The sequence below is a fragment of the Saccostrea echinata genome, unplaced genomic scaffold (genome assembly GCF_033153115.1).
Source record: "Saccostrea echinata isolate AGI-Se365-2 ecotype Australia unplaced genomic scaffold, CSIRO_AGI_Sech_v1 ptg000008l, whole genome shotgun sequence".
Lineage (NCBI taxonomy): Eukaryota > Metazoa > Mollusca > Bivalvia > Ostreida > Ostreidae > Saccostrea > Saccostrea echinata.
The window spans coordinates 7,361,641-7,376,974 of NW_026889757.1; the positions used below are offsets into that span (position 1 = coordinate 7,361,641).

The 15,334-nt window shown below is 32.1% G+C and overlaps 1 protein-coding gene across 3 annotated transcripts in view; it reads right to left on the reverse strand.

Annotated features, from left to right (window-relative positions):
• Positions 1 to 1,578: 1,578 nt before the first annotated feature.
• The window catches only part of LOC133181004 (sodium/hydrogen exchanger 4-like), a 39,433-nt gene continuing 25,677 nt past the window's right edge, over positions 1,579 to 15,334 (reverse strand). Inside the window, exons 17-23 of one of the 3 annotated variants that reach the window (XM_061315509.1) lie at positions 14,708 to 14,773; positions 14,329 to 14,438; positions 12,381 to 12,443; positions 10,955 to 11,040; positions 10,530 to 10,574; positions 6,777 to 6,886; positions 1,579 to 4,478 (exon numbers count right to left, since the gene is read on the reverse strand). In XM_061315509.1, coding sequence (XP_061171493.1) covers positions 3,996 to 4,478; positions 6,777 to 6,886; positions 10,530 to 10,574; positions 10,955 to 11,040; positions 12,381 to 12,443; positions 14,329 to 14,438; positions 14,708 to 14,773 — 963 coding nt within the window. In that variant the 3' untranslated portion in view covers positions 1,579 to 3,995. Of the gene's footprint in view, positions 4,479 to 6,776; positions 6,887 to 10,523; positions 10,575 to 10,954; positions 11,041 to 12,380; positions 12,444 to 14,328; positions 14,439 to 14,707; positions 14,774 to 15,334 lie in introns of all 3 variants that reach the window. The other 2 variants (XM_061315508.1, XM_061315510.1) reach the window with 2 other exon arrangements.

A 15,334-nucleotide genomic window follows, 5' to 3' on the forward strand; every position in this document is an offset into this window, starting at 1 on the left:
ATTCTACACACTCTAAGTAGTTGATATTAAAAAGATGCTGGAGTCCCTCATTGACATCATCTATGTAGTCTTTGGAGACCAGATCTTCCAACAAACGACCATGCATCACAGTGGCTCAGTCGGTAGAGCGCTTGCTCCGTGATCGGAAAGTCGTGTGTTCGAATCACGGCCGCGACTGACCTATATAAGTCGATAAAAAATGGGTAGCAACTGTTCCTTCGTCAAGTGTTCGGCACTTTGAAGTGAAAGTAGCGGGTCCTTCAGATGAGACCTTAAAAACCGAGTCCCCATGTCACGGTAAAGAACTTTCACTGCTCGATGGCCCTGAGTGCTGAGTAAAGGTCTAAATTTGAAGCCCTTCACCGGTATATGGTGACGTCTGTATTTGATTGATTGTATGTTGTTTTACGTCCCGTTCGAGAATTTTCCACTGAATCTTCCAAAAAAAAAACTGTTAGAATTTCGATGAGCACTAATTGTGCTCTTTTGTTAGCCGATCTGGGTTTTTTTTTATATTCTCATGGAGCAGAATTTATCAGAAACTTCTACATGAGAAAAAACTCTTGCTGTGGTCTTCAACTCAGCATTCAGATGTATCGACGTTTCATCAATTAACAATTGTTACTTCCATTCATATTTTGACTCGATTTATCCCAATGAACTCGAAATAAAAGACATCACAGAGTGTTCCACATCTGTTTCATATTTGGATGTTTACTGACTATAGACGATAAGGTCAACTAACAACCAAGTTCTTTGACAAACGAAATAACTTCAGCTTTTCCATTGTCAACTTCCCTTATTTATGTAGTAAAATTCTGCTATCACCTGCATATGGTGTTTATGTCTCTCAACTTATTGCTTCATTGCAAAAGCATGCTCTGGTACAATCAATTTTAAACCAGATAAGCTACTGACAGAGGAGTTGATGTTACAGGGATTTAAATAAACTCTATTAAAGTCAGCATTTCATAAATTCCATGTTCGTTATAATGACCTTGTTAGCAAATATAACCTATCATTGGGTCGTATTCTTACCTACATACTTCATACCAGGCCTTTGTTTTTTTTGCTAAAATTCTAATTGATCAATATATAGGGCTCACAAGGTTTTGACCGGTCAATAGAGGATGCGTACTCCTCCTAGACACCTGATCCCACCTCTTGAATTTCTGGGGGTCCACGTTTTATGCCCTGTTCACAAATTTGTATTGTTTTTTAGGTTCTTTTTTGAGATCAAGAACTGTTCCCTATCTTCAGCTCATTCACTTACTTTGCATTAACTGCCACGTGAACGCTGCATTTAATTTGCATTAACTTAATTCCTATTATTTTACTTTGCATAAGTTTTTCTGTGAAGTAAAAATTCAAAGTGCATTCGTATGAACAAGGTATGAGTCTCCAAATTAATAAATAATAGATATGAGGTTCTGTGACTATTTGCAAGACCATGTCAAGACTTTGCTATAACTTAGAAGTTCCAGTAATTTTTTTGTCAAATGAAGTGCCCTTTTGTCATGTTTAGTGTCTAAATGATTTTTTAAAAAAAAAAAAAAAAACCCTCTAAACAATTACACATATATTTACAATTTTTAATACTTTCTACATTCAGGATGAGGATTATACAATATAAATGATGTCTATAGATGAAAGTAATTTAATTGATTCATTTCTTAATAAATAAGAATGATAACCGGGCAATAATCTTTAGCTACAAAAATATAAAGCATTCTGCACTGATTGCTCAAATCAAAATATGCACTACACATATTGCATGACATAAGAAAATTTTCTGTGTACATATTGCATGACCTCAGAAAATCATTTTATGCGTAAATATTGCCTGATCACAGAAAATCATTTTATGCGTAAATATTGCCTGATCACAGAAAATCATTTTATGCGTAAATATTGCCTGATCACAGAAAATCATTTATGCTTACTATTAATAAACAGAATGTAAATGATATGAACACAATGTATATATGAGCACTAAATGAACAATTATTGTATAAAGGAGTACATTCACTATAAAACCTCAAATGTAAACCAAAAATGTAACGTCGTACTTCTCCACTAAAACTAATAAATGTTAACTTGAAAATTAAAAAAAATTCTTTTTAGGACATGTATACATACATATACAAATATACTTTGAAAAAATATCTTGTGTGCAAGTTTTGGAAACACAGATTCTGCAAATATGCTGCAATTCCCAATACCCTACAATCTAGTATACCATTAAACCAAAAAACTATTGTACATCTAAAACTAAAAATAGTAGTATAACTATAAAAGAGTATATATATTGTATTCAGAAAAATACCTACATGTGATACAGCTAGAAAAATGCTTGATATTTAAGGAATAGTTAATAATGAATTTTTTATTAATATTAAGAACATCAATAGGGTATATCATATCCAAGGGTCAAAATTATCATATAGTGTTAGTTTCTTGGATGTTTTAAACTTAGTGTGGTAATATTTGTTGTACTCATTGTCATATATTCATCCAAAATATAAATAGAGTTTAAGAATATCAGTGTAGGTTAATACATATCTTGTAATATATACATAAACATGAAATCATGAATGCATATGGATTTTGAATCAAGTTTGAAATAATATAATGTCCTCAATTATGCTTATGTACGTGTTCTTCGTATTTACTTTTTAATTTAAAGGAGATAAAGATTATGCCACATATTTTTTGCTGATGGAGGATTTCAGGCAATCAGCGTGAAGGAAACCATTTGTTTTATATATAATAAAAAATTCAGATGTGATGCCAAATAGAGTTGAGAGTGCACAAATATTCTTATAGTCTTAATATAAAAATATAAATTTGTGTTTTTATTTGTTGAATTTTATATAACGTTTGCTTACTTATGTACAAAAGCATATCATCTTAAACATTTTATGTAATTCTTTAAAATATTTATTTTTATAACCATACTTGATTTTCCATACAGTGTTTCAAAAGACATAATGTCTTACTGATTAAGGTAAACATGAAGGAAACACATGTACATGTTGAATTTTGTGTGAATTTTGTTTCTACATTCAGTACAATTTTTACTTATTTAAGTAAATCTTCACTCTTGCACCAAGAGAAGGGCATAGGTAATGAAACAATTCTATGAGACATTACTCTAGTAGTCTCTCAAAAATTCAATTCCATACGACATTACTACCAGGTATAGTATCCTGTCAACAATTATAACTTAATTCCCTTGAACCTATAAAAAGGTTCTCTCTATTAACATAGAGTTGTAACTCTATGGTTTTTAGACACAACACATAACAAATTTAAAGAAATTTTCTCAAAATGAAATGAGCATTTTACTTTCTTGAAAGAACAATGATTGATGAACGAGTAAATTGTAATAATTTCAGATTGAGTCAGCCTTCTTTTGCTGATCTGCAAAAAAAAAAAAATGTGCATGCGATAGCTAAATTAAATACCTCTCTATGCATTTAAGAGAGAAAAAAATTGAATGACACCCTCTGGTTCATTAATCACCAGATTCAAGGTGTTGGTGCACAGTACTTCAAATCATTGGCAAATGGCAACATCTATGAATATTCCAAATAATTAGGTCAATCACAGACTATTCTATCACTCTGACACCTTGGTCACAAAAATCTCATAGACCTCTTTGGTTAACTCTAAACATGCATGAAGAGGCAAATGAAAACAATTGTTCACTTAATTATATAATTTTAGTTTAACTAATTTGATTTCTTTAAAAATATAAATTTTTCTCTCACCTGCATAAAAAAGAAATATCAAAAAAAAAAAAAAAAAAAATTAAAGGTATACAGAAGAGAATTATATGCATATTAGAAAAATAAATAATGTTAAGTGCAAAATAAATGATAAAAAATAATAGATAACAAAATAACCACTTCCTATAATCAGCAAACCCTTCCAAACTAATCTAAAAATTCATATCAAAAGACATATCTATACTATATAGCTACAGTCTGAAACTAAACATCTAAAGATTTGGTTCTCTTAACCTCCTTAACATTCTCCATAGGGATGTTTTCAATGGCATCCTGACGATGGAGAGCTTCGTGTAACACTTTCTTCTTTGACCCATTGTCTTTAGGTCCCTTTGAATCTGTGTTGTCTGTTATCAGTGGGCTGCCCTCAGCCCCATGTTCCTCTGTCCCAAACACATCATCCTCAGGAATTGTCTGACTGATTAAAGAAGTATTGAATTCTTTATTTCCCTCCAGTGGGGAATAGTCTACTGTCATGGCTTTATTTGTTCGCCCTTTGAGGCGATTATTTGACCTATTTCTACACAGAGCTGTGTCCTCCTCCGTCCATGATAGGGCCCTTTCTGGCATCTTCCTGATGGATTTCATGCGCTGTAGTCGAGCATTATTCTTTCGTCTTTTTCTTAAGTTTAGAAAATCAACTTTGGCAGTGTCGCTGACAAAATCGTCAAATCTTTTCTTTGGAATCTGTGCAGAATTAAAGCAATAATTTTAGTCTAACAGTACTAACATGAGTTAATATATTAATAACTCAGTTCAGGTTCACAAGGGGCAAGAATGATAAACTATATTAATTTTCTAAGTATGTATTTTTTTTTTTTTGCATACTGTGATAAAATTCAACACATCCATACATGTACTTAAATGTACACATGCCTGAAAAACTCAGTGCAAATATTAGTGCTAAGTGAACTTCTCTCCACTTTTTTTTTTTTGAGAAATCTTTTCCCTACTACATCTAAGTAAAGCGTTTAATCCTCCATTTACTGTAAACCAACTATTATTCGCGTCATCTTTTATTCGCGATTTGTCAGTTTGAAATCAATCAACGACGATTAATTTTTGCGACTGAGGAAACATTCTCTATAAATACAAAGCAAAATAAATGGTTCGCGGGGATTAATATTCGCGAGTTAAAGTAGGTTGTGAAACTCGCGAATATTTCTGGCATGCAAATAAAAGCTGGTTTACAGTATCATACATTCTATTTTTTATATGTTAGTTTCTTGCTTTTACTGTAGTGCCTTTTTTGTTAACCGACTAAGAACATTACAGAATGATTCAACATACAACTGTGTACATAAATTTCACATTACCATGCAGTTAATATTAGCTAGGTGCAATAAAGCATCTTTGACTTAATTCAGCAGTCCTATATATACAAATTGTCTGTAATCATTAATTACTCAATATGCTATATACATAATTTATAGTTTGAATTAGGGAAGCGCGATTTTATCGGTATACTGGTATATCGTGATTTTTTATTGCATGATACGTATTGAGTTACAGAGACTAAAATACCGGTATTTGGTACATAAGTATAAATTCCAGAAATTATTCATTCATTTCTTCGAACTATTAAATAAAAATTACAGGAAGTCTAAAAAATGTTGAAAAAAGTTAAAATACAGCATCCAAACATGCTTTACATTATATAAATAACAAGAGGCCCAGGGGCCACATTGCTCACCTGAGCACTGTAGCTAGGAAACAAGCAAAAATCAGTTTAGTATTGAAAAGCTTAAATGCATAAGTGGTCTCGACCTACCCCGAAAAGGGATTGGGGGGTGTATGATTTTAACAAAGTTGAATCTACACTAACTAAGAATGCTTACATATTTTTTGACTGTGACCTTTTTTCCCTGCAAGTTTGAGCTTTCATTGTGGCCCCACCCTTCCCCTGGGGGTCATGATTTGAACAAACTTGATTCTACACCACCTGAGGATGCTTCCATATAAATATGACCAATCATAGCTTTGCTGTTCTTGAGAAGAAGATTTTTGAAGATTTTTCCTATATACTCCTATGTAAAACTTTGATCGTCCATTGTGGCTCCACCTTACCCCCAGGAGTCATGATTTGAACAAACTTGAATCTACACCACCTGAGGATCCTTTCACATTAATATGACCAATCGCAGCTTTGCTGTTCTTGAGAAGAAGATTTTTGAAGATTTTTCCTATATACTCCTATGTAAAACTTTGATCCTCCACTGTAGTCCCACCCTGCCCACGGGGGTCATGACTTGAACAAACTTGAATCTACATCACCTGAGGATGCTTTCACATTAATATGACCGATCATTGCTTTGCTGTTCTTGAGAAGAAGATTTTTAAAGATTTTTACAATATATTCCTATGTAAAACTTTGATCGTCCACTGTGGCCCCACCCTACACCCAGGGGTCATGATTTAACAAACTTGAATCTACACTCACTACCTGACAATGATTCAACATGAGTTCCATCTTTTCTGGCCCAGTGGTTCTTGAGAAGAAGATTTTTAAAGGATGTTATTAATTTTTCATAATTCTTAATTATCTCCCCTTGGAGGAGGGTGTGGCCCTTCATTTGAACAAACTTGAATCATCTTCAGCCAAGGATACTCTGTGCCAAGTTTAGTTGAAACTGGCCCAGTAGTTCTGGAGAAGAAGATGAAAATTTGAAAAGTTAACAATGCAAACAACGACAACAACAACGATGACGACAGACAACAGACAAATTTTGATCAGAAAATCTCACTTGAGCCTTTGGCTCAGGTGAGCTAAAAATGAAAAAAGTGAAGTTATGTTTTTACAGTGTATTTGTAAGAAAAATTAAAGCAATTCATATGAAATTGTTGTAAAACTTCCATGTACCCTGGTAAAAATATCATGATATTATCGTGATATTTGGGGAAATCATGATATATCACGATACGAATTTTTTGGCGATACCCATCCCTAGTTTAAATGTCTATAAAGACCTTGAATTATTTCCTTACCACTAGGGTTGGGGACCTCATACTTTGATCTAACAAGTTTCTGAAGTCCTTGGCGGTAGGTTCTCCTCCTATTGAGATAGAAATTGGCTTCCTCTGGGACTTCCTGGGCTCTGTAACACATAATTTGCAAACTTGTCATACACATATTTATAATTCTAGAACATGGCTTTATATGTCTGAATCAATTAAATTTAATAATATGAACAAGTAACATAATTATAACTCTGAATGAGTTTTCTTTGAATATATATATATATATATATATATATATATATATATATATATATATATATATATATATATATATATATATATATATATATATATATATATTAGGGATGTCAACGAGTACCCGGTTAACCGGGTACTCGATCGAACGTCCGAGTATTGAATACTAAAAATGGTACTCGGTTACTCGGATGTGTATTTTTTTTTATTTCACATAACATTTTTATCAAAAAATTTTCAAAAAAATAACTTAAATATGCGCACGGTAATTAGCGTGTCGTCATCTACACCTGTAAAATACCAGTTATCGCCTGTGGCTGTGTATATACAGTAATTAGTGACCAATAATTTGGTACACAGCTGTTCTCACCTATTGTGGCCCTTAATTTTTGGATGGCTTCAATGATTGTTTTCAGTGAACATCGTTTAAGTATGATCTGTTATCCTCAAATCATTTTTAAATTATTTAGTTTATATACGTAAACTGTAAACAATTTGTAATTTTTATGTATTAATTGTGTCTTTTGTGCTTATTTGATAAATAAAGAAAGGGGTGTACAAGGCGATGGCGGTCCCCCGCTCTGAGACAATATATTTCTCATTTATCAAAGTTCACTGAAAAGTTATATTTTTCTAAAATAATGTTTCAGTAATGTCATCTTCAACACATTTAATTCAATTATTTTATTGAATGACTTTTTGATTGATTATTTGTTATTTAAATTGACAGGAAAGCATATTTAGTGGAAAATGGGTTTATTAGAGACATAAAAAATAATTTTGAATATGAATGGGTCAAGTTTCTATTTATAAACTTGATAAAAACAGCTTTGGGGTTAAACAGGGCTTAACGGGGCTCAAGAAAATTAACACACTTGTGTTTACATTTTTAACGAATACCCGGGTACTCGATCGGAAAAACGTCCGAGTAACTGATTATCAAAAATTGACCGATTTGACATCCCTAATATATATATATATATATATATATATATATATATATATATATATATATATATATATATATACACTTCATAAAATCTGTAAAGATATGTTTGACAATTATAAACACAGTTATAGCAAATCAGAGATTGCTGAAATTGAAGCATAACAGTAATGCTTTACATCTTGCTAATAATGCATCATTTTATAGTGTAAATTGGCAGAAAAAAATATCCTTCTTTTGTATGCATAAATTCATATTTAAACATGTTTTACTATAAGTATAATTTTTCATTATTCTTGGCCTTTCTATTTATGTATTTTTTCAAAACCTGTGAATTAATCACTTTTCAAATGGAAAAAAAATATGACTGAATTATCTCTATCTATGTGCATGTAACAAGAACATTTTTCTATTGACCTGAAATATTGAACTCTTCATCAGAAAGATAAAATAAATATGCTTGATTATTTAAGAGAGGCATTCCAACATTACAAAGAATAACATGAAACATTTCAGATTTAGAAAGAGTATTAAATTGAGTTACAAGAGAACATGACATGCGCATTAAGAATTGTGTTTCGGAGGATTTCCTCAAAAATAGTTAATTGAACCTGAAAATGATACATGTACTTTAAACAATAGTGTGATATTTTTCCTGTAGTTTTTACTGGCAAAGTTGTTATTCTGGACACTTCTTAAGGGTAAAAATGCATATCTTCCGCTCAAGATGCAACGTACAATAGATGACAAGACTGATGACATCATAGTGTAGTCTGTTACACGTATAATCTTAACACAATTTGACCACCAAGTGTGTGTATGTGTAAAAACCCACATAACTTGTATTTCCAAACAGAGATCTATTAATCCTAATTTTGACTACCATTCAATAAAGTCCCATGCAAAACTTTTATTGTGGCCCCTTACTCCTCACCCCCCCCCCCCAAACACACCTTTTTTTTTTAATATTTATAATATGAATTATATTAGGAAGCTTTCACATAAGTTTCAGCTTTTCAGGTCCAGTAGTTCTTGAGAAGATTATTAAAGAATTTTGCTATATGTTTCAATGTATAACTTTGATCCCCTATTACGGCCAAACCCTAACCAGGGAGGGAGGGGGGCATGATTAGTACATTTAAAATGTAGACTACTTCAGGAAACTTTAAATGTTTCATCTTTTTCTGGTCCAGTGGTTCTTCAGAAGATTTCAAACGAACTTTCCCTATATATTTCAAAGAAAAACTTTGATCCCCTATTGTGGTCCTATCCTACTACGGGAGCCATGATTTGAAGCATTTAGAATCTACTATACCTAAGGAGGCTTTCACATGTGTTTTATCTTCTGGTCCAATTGTTCTAAGAAGAAAAACTTTACATATTTTTTCTTTATATTTCAATGTAAAACTTTGATCCCCTATTGTGTCCTTACCCTTTCCCCAGCATCCATGATTTATACAGGCCTAATTTAGAATTCATTCTACCTTAGGAAGCTTTAATCACATAAGTTTCATTTTTTCTAGTCCAATGGTTCTTGAGAAGAAGATTTTTAAAGATTTTTTTCCTAGTATATTATTTCACTGTGAAACTTTGATCCCTTATTGTGGCCCTAACCTACCCTCAGGGGCCATGATTTGAACAATTAAGAATCTACACTATACTTCATATAATTATGTATAATATCTAAAGAAAAACAGTTAACTACAGAGAATTTAATTATGCATAGTACAAGAAGCTAGAATTGTTCTCTCTCACATATGATTAATTTAGCTAAAGCTTTTATTATAGATATTGCAAATCTCAATTTTTTGTTTCACCTTTTTAATCATATGTGAACAACAGACTTGGAAGGGGGGGGGGGGGGCATTAACAATGATTCCACAGCATAGTACAGTTATTCTGGGGACAGAGTATTAAAATTTCAAAAACTGAAAATTTAGGGTTCATTTGTCCAACCAATCACAACATATTTAAGAATTATGAATGGCTGGTTTTTCTTCAGTCTAATGGGCATTTGGTGGAAAATTACATAATACATAATTATGGTAGTAACTAATACAATGTTAAAGAATGGTGTAATTTAAAAGTAAATGATAAGTTCTAGTCATGAAGGACATTATTTTGGTATTAATTGACGTGTAAATTTTAAAGGTGCTGTGCATTTGTTATAAGTTACGTTGTATAGAACAACCTCATTCAAATACAATATATACATTGTAATTAAAGATTATTTTTCAACTTTTTGGGAAATTAGATGACAATTATTTTCCCAATTAGGATCTGTTTCCTGATCCAAAAATTCATGTGACGGCTCCAAGTTTAACTTCCTTTGATATTTTTATTTTTCAATCAACCCAAAAAGATAGTATTCTGTTAAAAAAATAATTCTCCATTTTCATTCCAGGAAAGTTCTATTCAATACTAGATACCATTCTGAAAATTTTTCTTATAAAATTTTAACCATGAGTGCACTCATTCAGAAGAAAAATAGGAATAAGATTCAAGCCTTTACATGGCTGTTTTTATTGAATTATGATAATTATAAAAATATATCAGTATAAAAATTTCAATACCGTTACCACTAGTATTTGGACCATTTAAATTTCCTGGTTTCATTACTGCTTCTAAAATCATAAAAGTATTGAAACCCTTGACATACAATAGTTTCTAATATAATTTTGGAAAAATTTTAATTAATATTTTAACAGTATATTGTAAGACTGGAAAACCATGCAGTTCATTCCATTCAAATCTTCAATTTTATTAAATCAAAGGTATTTTTTCTTAAAACTCTACATTTATTTTAAAATTAGACAATAAAACCCATGTACTTCCAAACCATCAACCTTTTATCAGCTAAAAACTTGAAAGTTGTTTTCATACTAAATCATCATACATGTACATGTGGAAGTTGCCAAACTTAATAATTTAGAGATAAAATCTACAAAATTTAAAATATATGAGTTATGACTGATTATGACAGCTAACATGTTTAGTATTTTACCTTTAGGTTTAAACTCTTCCTCTTCTTTTTCTACCTCTTCACCTGCCTCAAGTTCTAACAATGCAGCTGAGCTGTCCACATTTCTCCTAAAGTCAAAAAACAATATTCCATATCAAGATGTTAAATATCTAGCTAGACATTCATAAAGCCCTTACAAAAATTGTAAGGAACATAAAAATCAAATAAAGTATTTGATATAAATTTATTACTAAATAAATCAAATATTGTACAACTGTACAAAATCCACTGATATTTGCTATTGCTGCAGTTTTTCCCCAAGATTAAATGACAATCATACTAAACATGAACTCTATAATTCTTATCACTGTATGCATGCCTAAATAAAATTGGATCAGTATCATGATCATAATATAATGTGTGAGCTTCCAGTGATTTCTACGATTCAAAGATATTGGAGAAGAATTTCACACTTACTATTTCTGTGACCTTGACATATCAACAGGTCATACATGTATGTTAGTTTTGTGCCTAGTATGAACTCAATGTTTTTCCATAAAAAACTAAATCATACTGAAAAATTCAGTTATCTCATCCATCCCTTTGACCTTGACCTAGTTTAAATAGACTTGGTTTGATGTGACAACACACCCTCTAGTCATGTTACCATTTGATTAAAGTCCTCATATCATTCACATTAATATTAAATAAATGAGCAAGTTTGAAGACAGACAAAGAAACAAACAGGCAGACAAATAAAAAAACAAACAAAACAATGCACTCCCTTTCTTCAATTTCAGGGGAGGCAATATTTAAAGTTATGTTGAAGACATAGAGGATATTCAATGTTTTGTGGATGAATATGGAATTTATTTCACGAGTGGGACAGGATTTTTTGATATTTTCACGAGTGCTAAGCACGAGTGAAAATATCAAAAAATCCTGTCTCACGAGCTAGCATAGCTATCTAAATTTCTAAAAAAAACAATAATGTCCACCTTTCTATGTTCCCCCTCGAAAAAAAGACATACACATGTATTACTTAAAATCTTCATGGAACTTGAAAGATGCTTATGTTTTCTGTCTACACTACAATTGTTCTAATTAAGCCTTATCAAATCTTCAAAATATTGTGAAACAGAAAGTATAATTTTTTATAGAGAAAAGCATTTCAGAAACTTCAAATTCAAGTACAGAAACATTTCTTTTTTTGAAATGAGAAATCAATATATAGAATTACTTATCCTCACCTTCTAAGAAAATGTCTACATAGAGAAAAAAAACAACAATAATATTCTAAATCAATTTATATCGACAACAAAATTAGAAATATTGAGGCAACTTGTCTCCTGTTTTGATATATGTTTAAGAACTTATGAGATTATACTGCTAAGAGAAATTGTATCTATATAATCTAGTGAAGACAGAGAAGATATACATATAAAAAAAAATCAAGATTACTACTTACAGATCACTTGGGACTTTTGGGAGGTTAGCAGCACCACACAAATGCAGATTCTTGTAATGCTCTCTGAAAACAATCAAGTATGTAATTCATTCTTAGTCTGTGGCAGCAACAATTATATATGTATAATCTTAAGATTTCCCAAGAGGCAATAAAAGACATTCTACTGCAACTTGCTGAAAAGGATTTTTTCTAACGAAAAAAAAAATGGTGGAAAAAAAAACAACAAAAGGCCCAGGGGCCACATGGCTCACCCGAGCACTTTTGCTAGGAAAAAGCAGAAATCAGTTCAGTATTGAAAAGTTTAAAATATAAAAGTGGTGGGGGGGGGGGGGGGGGGGTGTCATGATTAAACAAATTTGAATCTACACTTCTTAAGGATGCTTTTAAATTAATATGACACATAATGGCTTTGCTGTTCTCAAGAAGATTATCTTATTGATATATCCTTCTCATTCCTCTGCATAAATATGATCCCCTGTTATGGCACCTCTATACTGCTGGGTGGGGGGTGGGGGTGGGGGGTTCACGATTTGAACAAATTTGAATCTACATTACCTGAGGATGCTCTTATATTATTATGGCCAATCATGGCTTTGCTGTTCTTGAGGAGAATTTTAAAGATTTTTCCTCTGTATTCCTATGTTAAACTTTGATCACCTATTGTGGCCCAATCCTACCCCCAGGGGTCATGATTTGAACAAACTTGATTCTACATTACCTGAGGATGCTTCCATATAAATATGACCAATCATGACTCTGCTGTTCTTGAGAAGAAGATTTTTAAAGATTTTTTCCTATGTATTTCTATGCAAAACTTTGGTCGCCCAATGTGGCCCCACCCTACCCCCGGGGGTCATGATCTGTACAAACAATAATCCACACTACCTGAGGATGCTTCCATATAAATATGAACAAATCATGGCTTTGCTGTTCTTGAGAAGAAGATTTTTCAAGATTTTTCCTATGTTTCCTATGTAAAACTTTGATCGCCCATTGTGGCCCCCACCCTACCCCCGGGGGTCATAATTTGAACAAACTTGAATCTACACTTCCTGAGGGTGCTACCACACAAGTTTCATACTTTCTAGCACAGTGGTTCTTGAGAAGAAGATGTTTAAATGATGCCATAAATTTTTCACTAATTCATAATTATCTCCCCTTGGAATGAGGTGTGGTCCTTCATTTGAACAAACTTGAATCCCCTTTACCCAAGAATACTTTGTGGCAAGTTTGGTTGAAATTGGCCCAGTGGTTCTTGAGAAGAAGATGAAAATGTGAAAAGTTTACAGCAACAACAACGACAACAACGACAATGGACAAATTTTGATCAGAAAAGCTCACTTGAGCCTTTGGCTCAGGTGAGCTAAAAACACCCCCACCCTAAAAAAAAAGCAAGAGGAAAATGGACCACATTACTCATTTGAGTCAATATTCTCCTCCTTACGAACTGCAAATGTTCAGTAAAAAATATAAAACCTTTTACTGTCATCTCTGAAGTCCATGATTACTAATTCTAAGTTGAAGAAGTAGACTTCTTGTTTTTACAGATGTCTATATATTTCTGTATAAAAGTATCCTCTGTAACTAGTTGTTTATTAGTCCTCTTGAAATAAGTGGTTCATGCTTTTAAACATTTTCAAGTGTTAAATACACATGTATTTCCCACTTTTTGTTCCACCACTTTTGCACTACAGGGCATGGTTACAGATACATGTACTTAACTGGAAGAAGCTTATCATGGTTGTTTTATATTCTAATACACTGAACTTGTACATTAAAAACTGTTGAATCTGAAAACTGTGCAATTCATTTCACTGTGAATTCCAACCATTATTTTCATTCCCACTTGATATTTTCCATGTTCTTTACTATGTAATCTGACACCCTATCTATTCTGACACAAAACCTGGGTCTCAAAGCATGTCAGCTTACACTGGTTTTACTGTACCTCATCATTAGTTTTTCATAATTGCCAATCAGATCTGCCCCATCTTCCAAGTTGGGTGTTTTCAGTAGCAACTTCCGAATATAATTGTCATCAATATAATGGAATTTTTCCTTAAAAAACAAGAAGAATGGTTCAAAGTTTATTCTCTAACTACAGTACCAAAGAGTCAATCACAATAATTTTGAATTAATATACTTCAAAAAAGAATCAAAGCATCTCTGTTTCAAATAATTTTTCAACAGATGAATGACTGAAACAAAAGGTTTTACTTGAGCTAGGACAAGCTGAAATTATACAAACTATTTGATATTTCATATTAAATACATGTACATATATGTACACTGCATTTGAGCATATTGCCCCTTTTTTTTTAACTTACTCGGAGTGTAAACTTTCCCAGGTAACCCAATACTTCTTCAATGCCAGCCATTAAGTGATCATTAATCTATGGAAAAAAAAAAATATTACAAATCAAAGAACAAGGTTCAGTTAGGACCTTTTTGGCCCTGAGAATTTCTCAAAAATCAAAAATGTTTAGTTTTTGTTGACAATGAAATAAATATAACTATGACCCTTGGTAACTGCATATCTATTGAAAATGATGAAATTACAGTGTATTTTTCTAGTCAATGCATAATAATATCATTAATTTTGTCATCACATTGTATATTCCAATATCCTGAAAATTTCCTAAAACTGGCCAAAGATTTAAGCTGTTTTTCAATGTTTCATAAAGATCACAACCTCTGACCCAAAATGTGCAAAGATGTAATGATAGAACTGTTTCTAAAGATAATAAAAGATTTTATATTTGTGTCACGTGTAGAGCAGAGCAACACTTAGGGATCGCTTTAACCGGCGTTTGTCTGTCCATCCATCCATCTGTCAAACCCTATATCTTGAGAAGAGGTATGAATTTGACATTTTGCACATATATTGCTAGGCACTTTGGCTTTTGTAAAATACCATGCTTAAAGACTTTGTGACCTTTGAATCTTTTCAAATT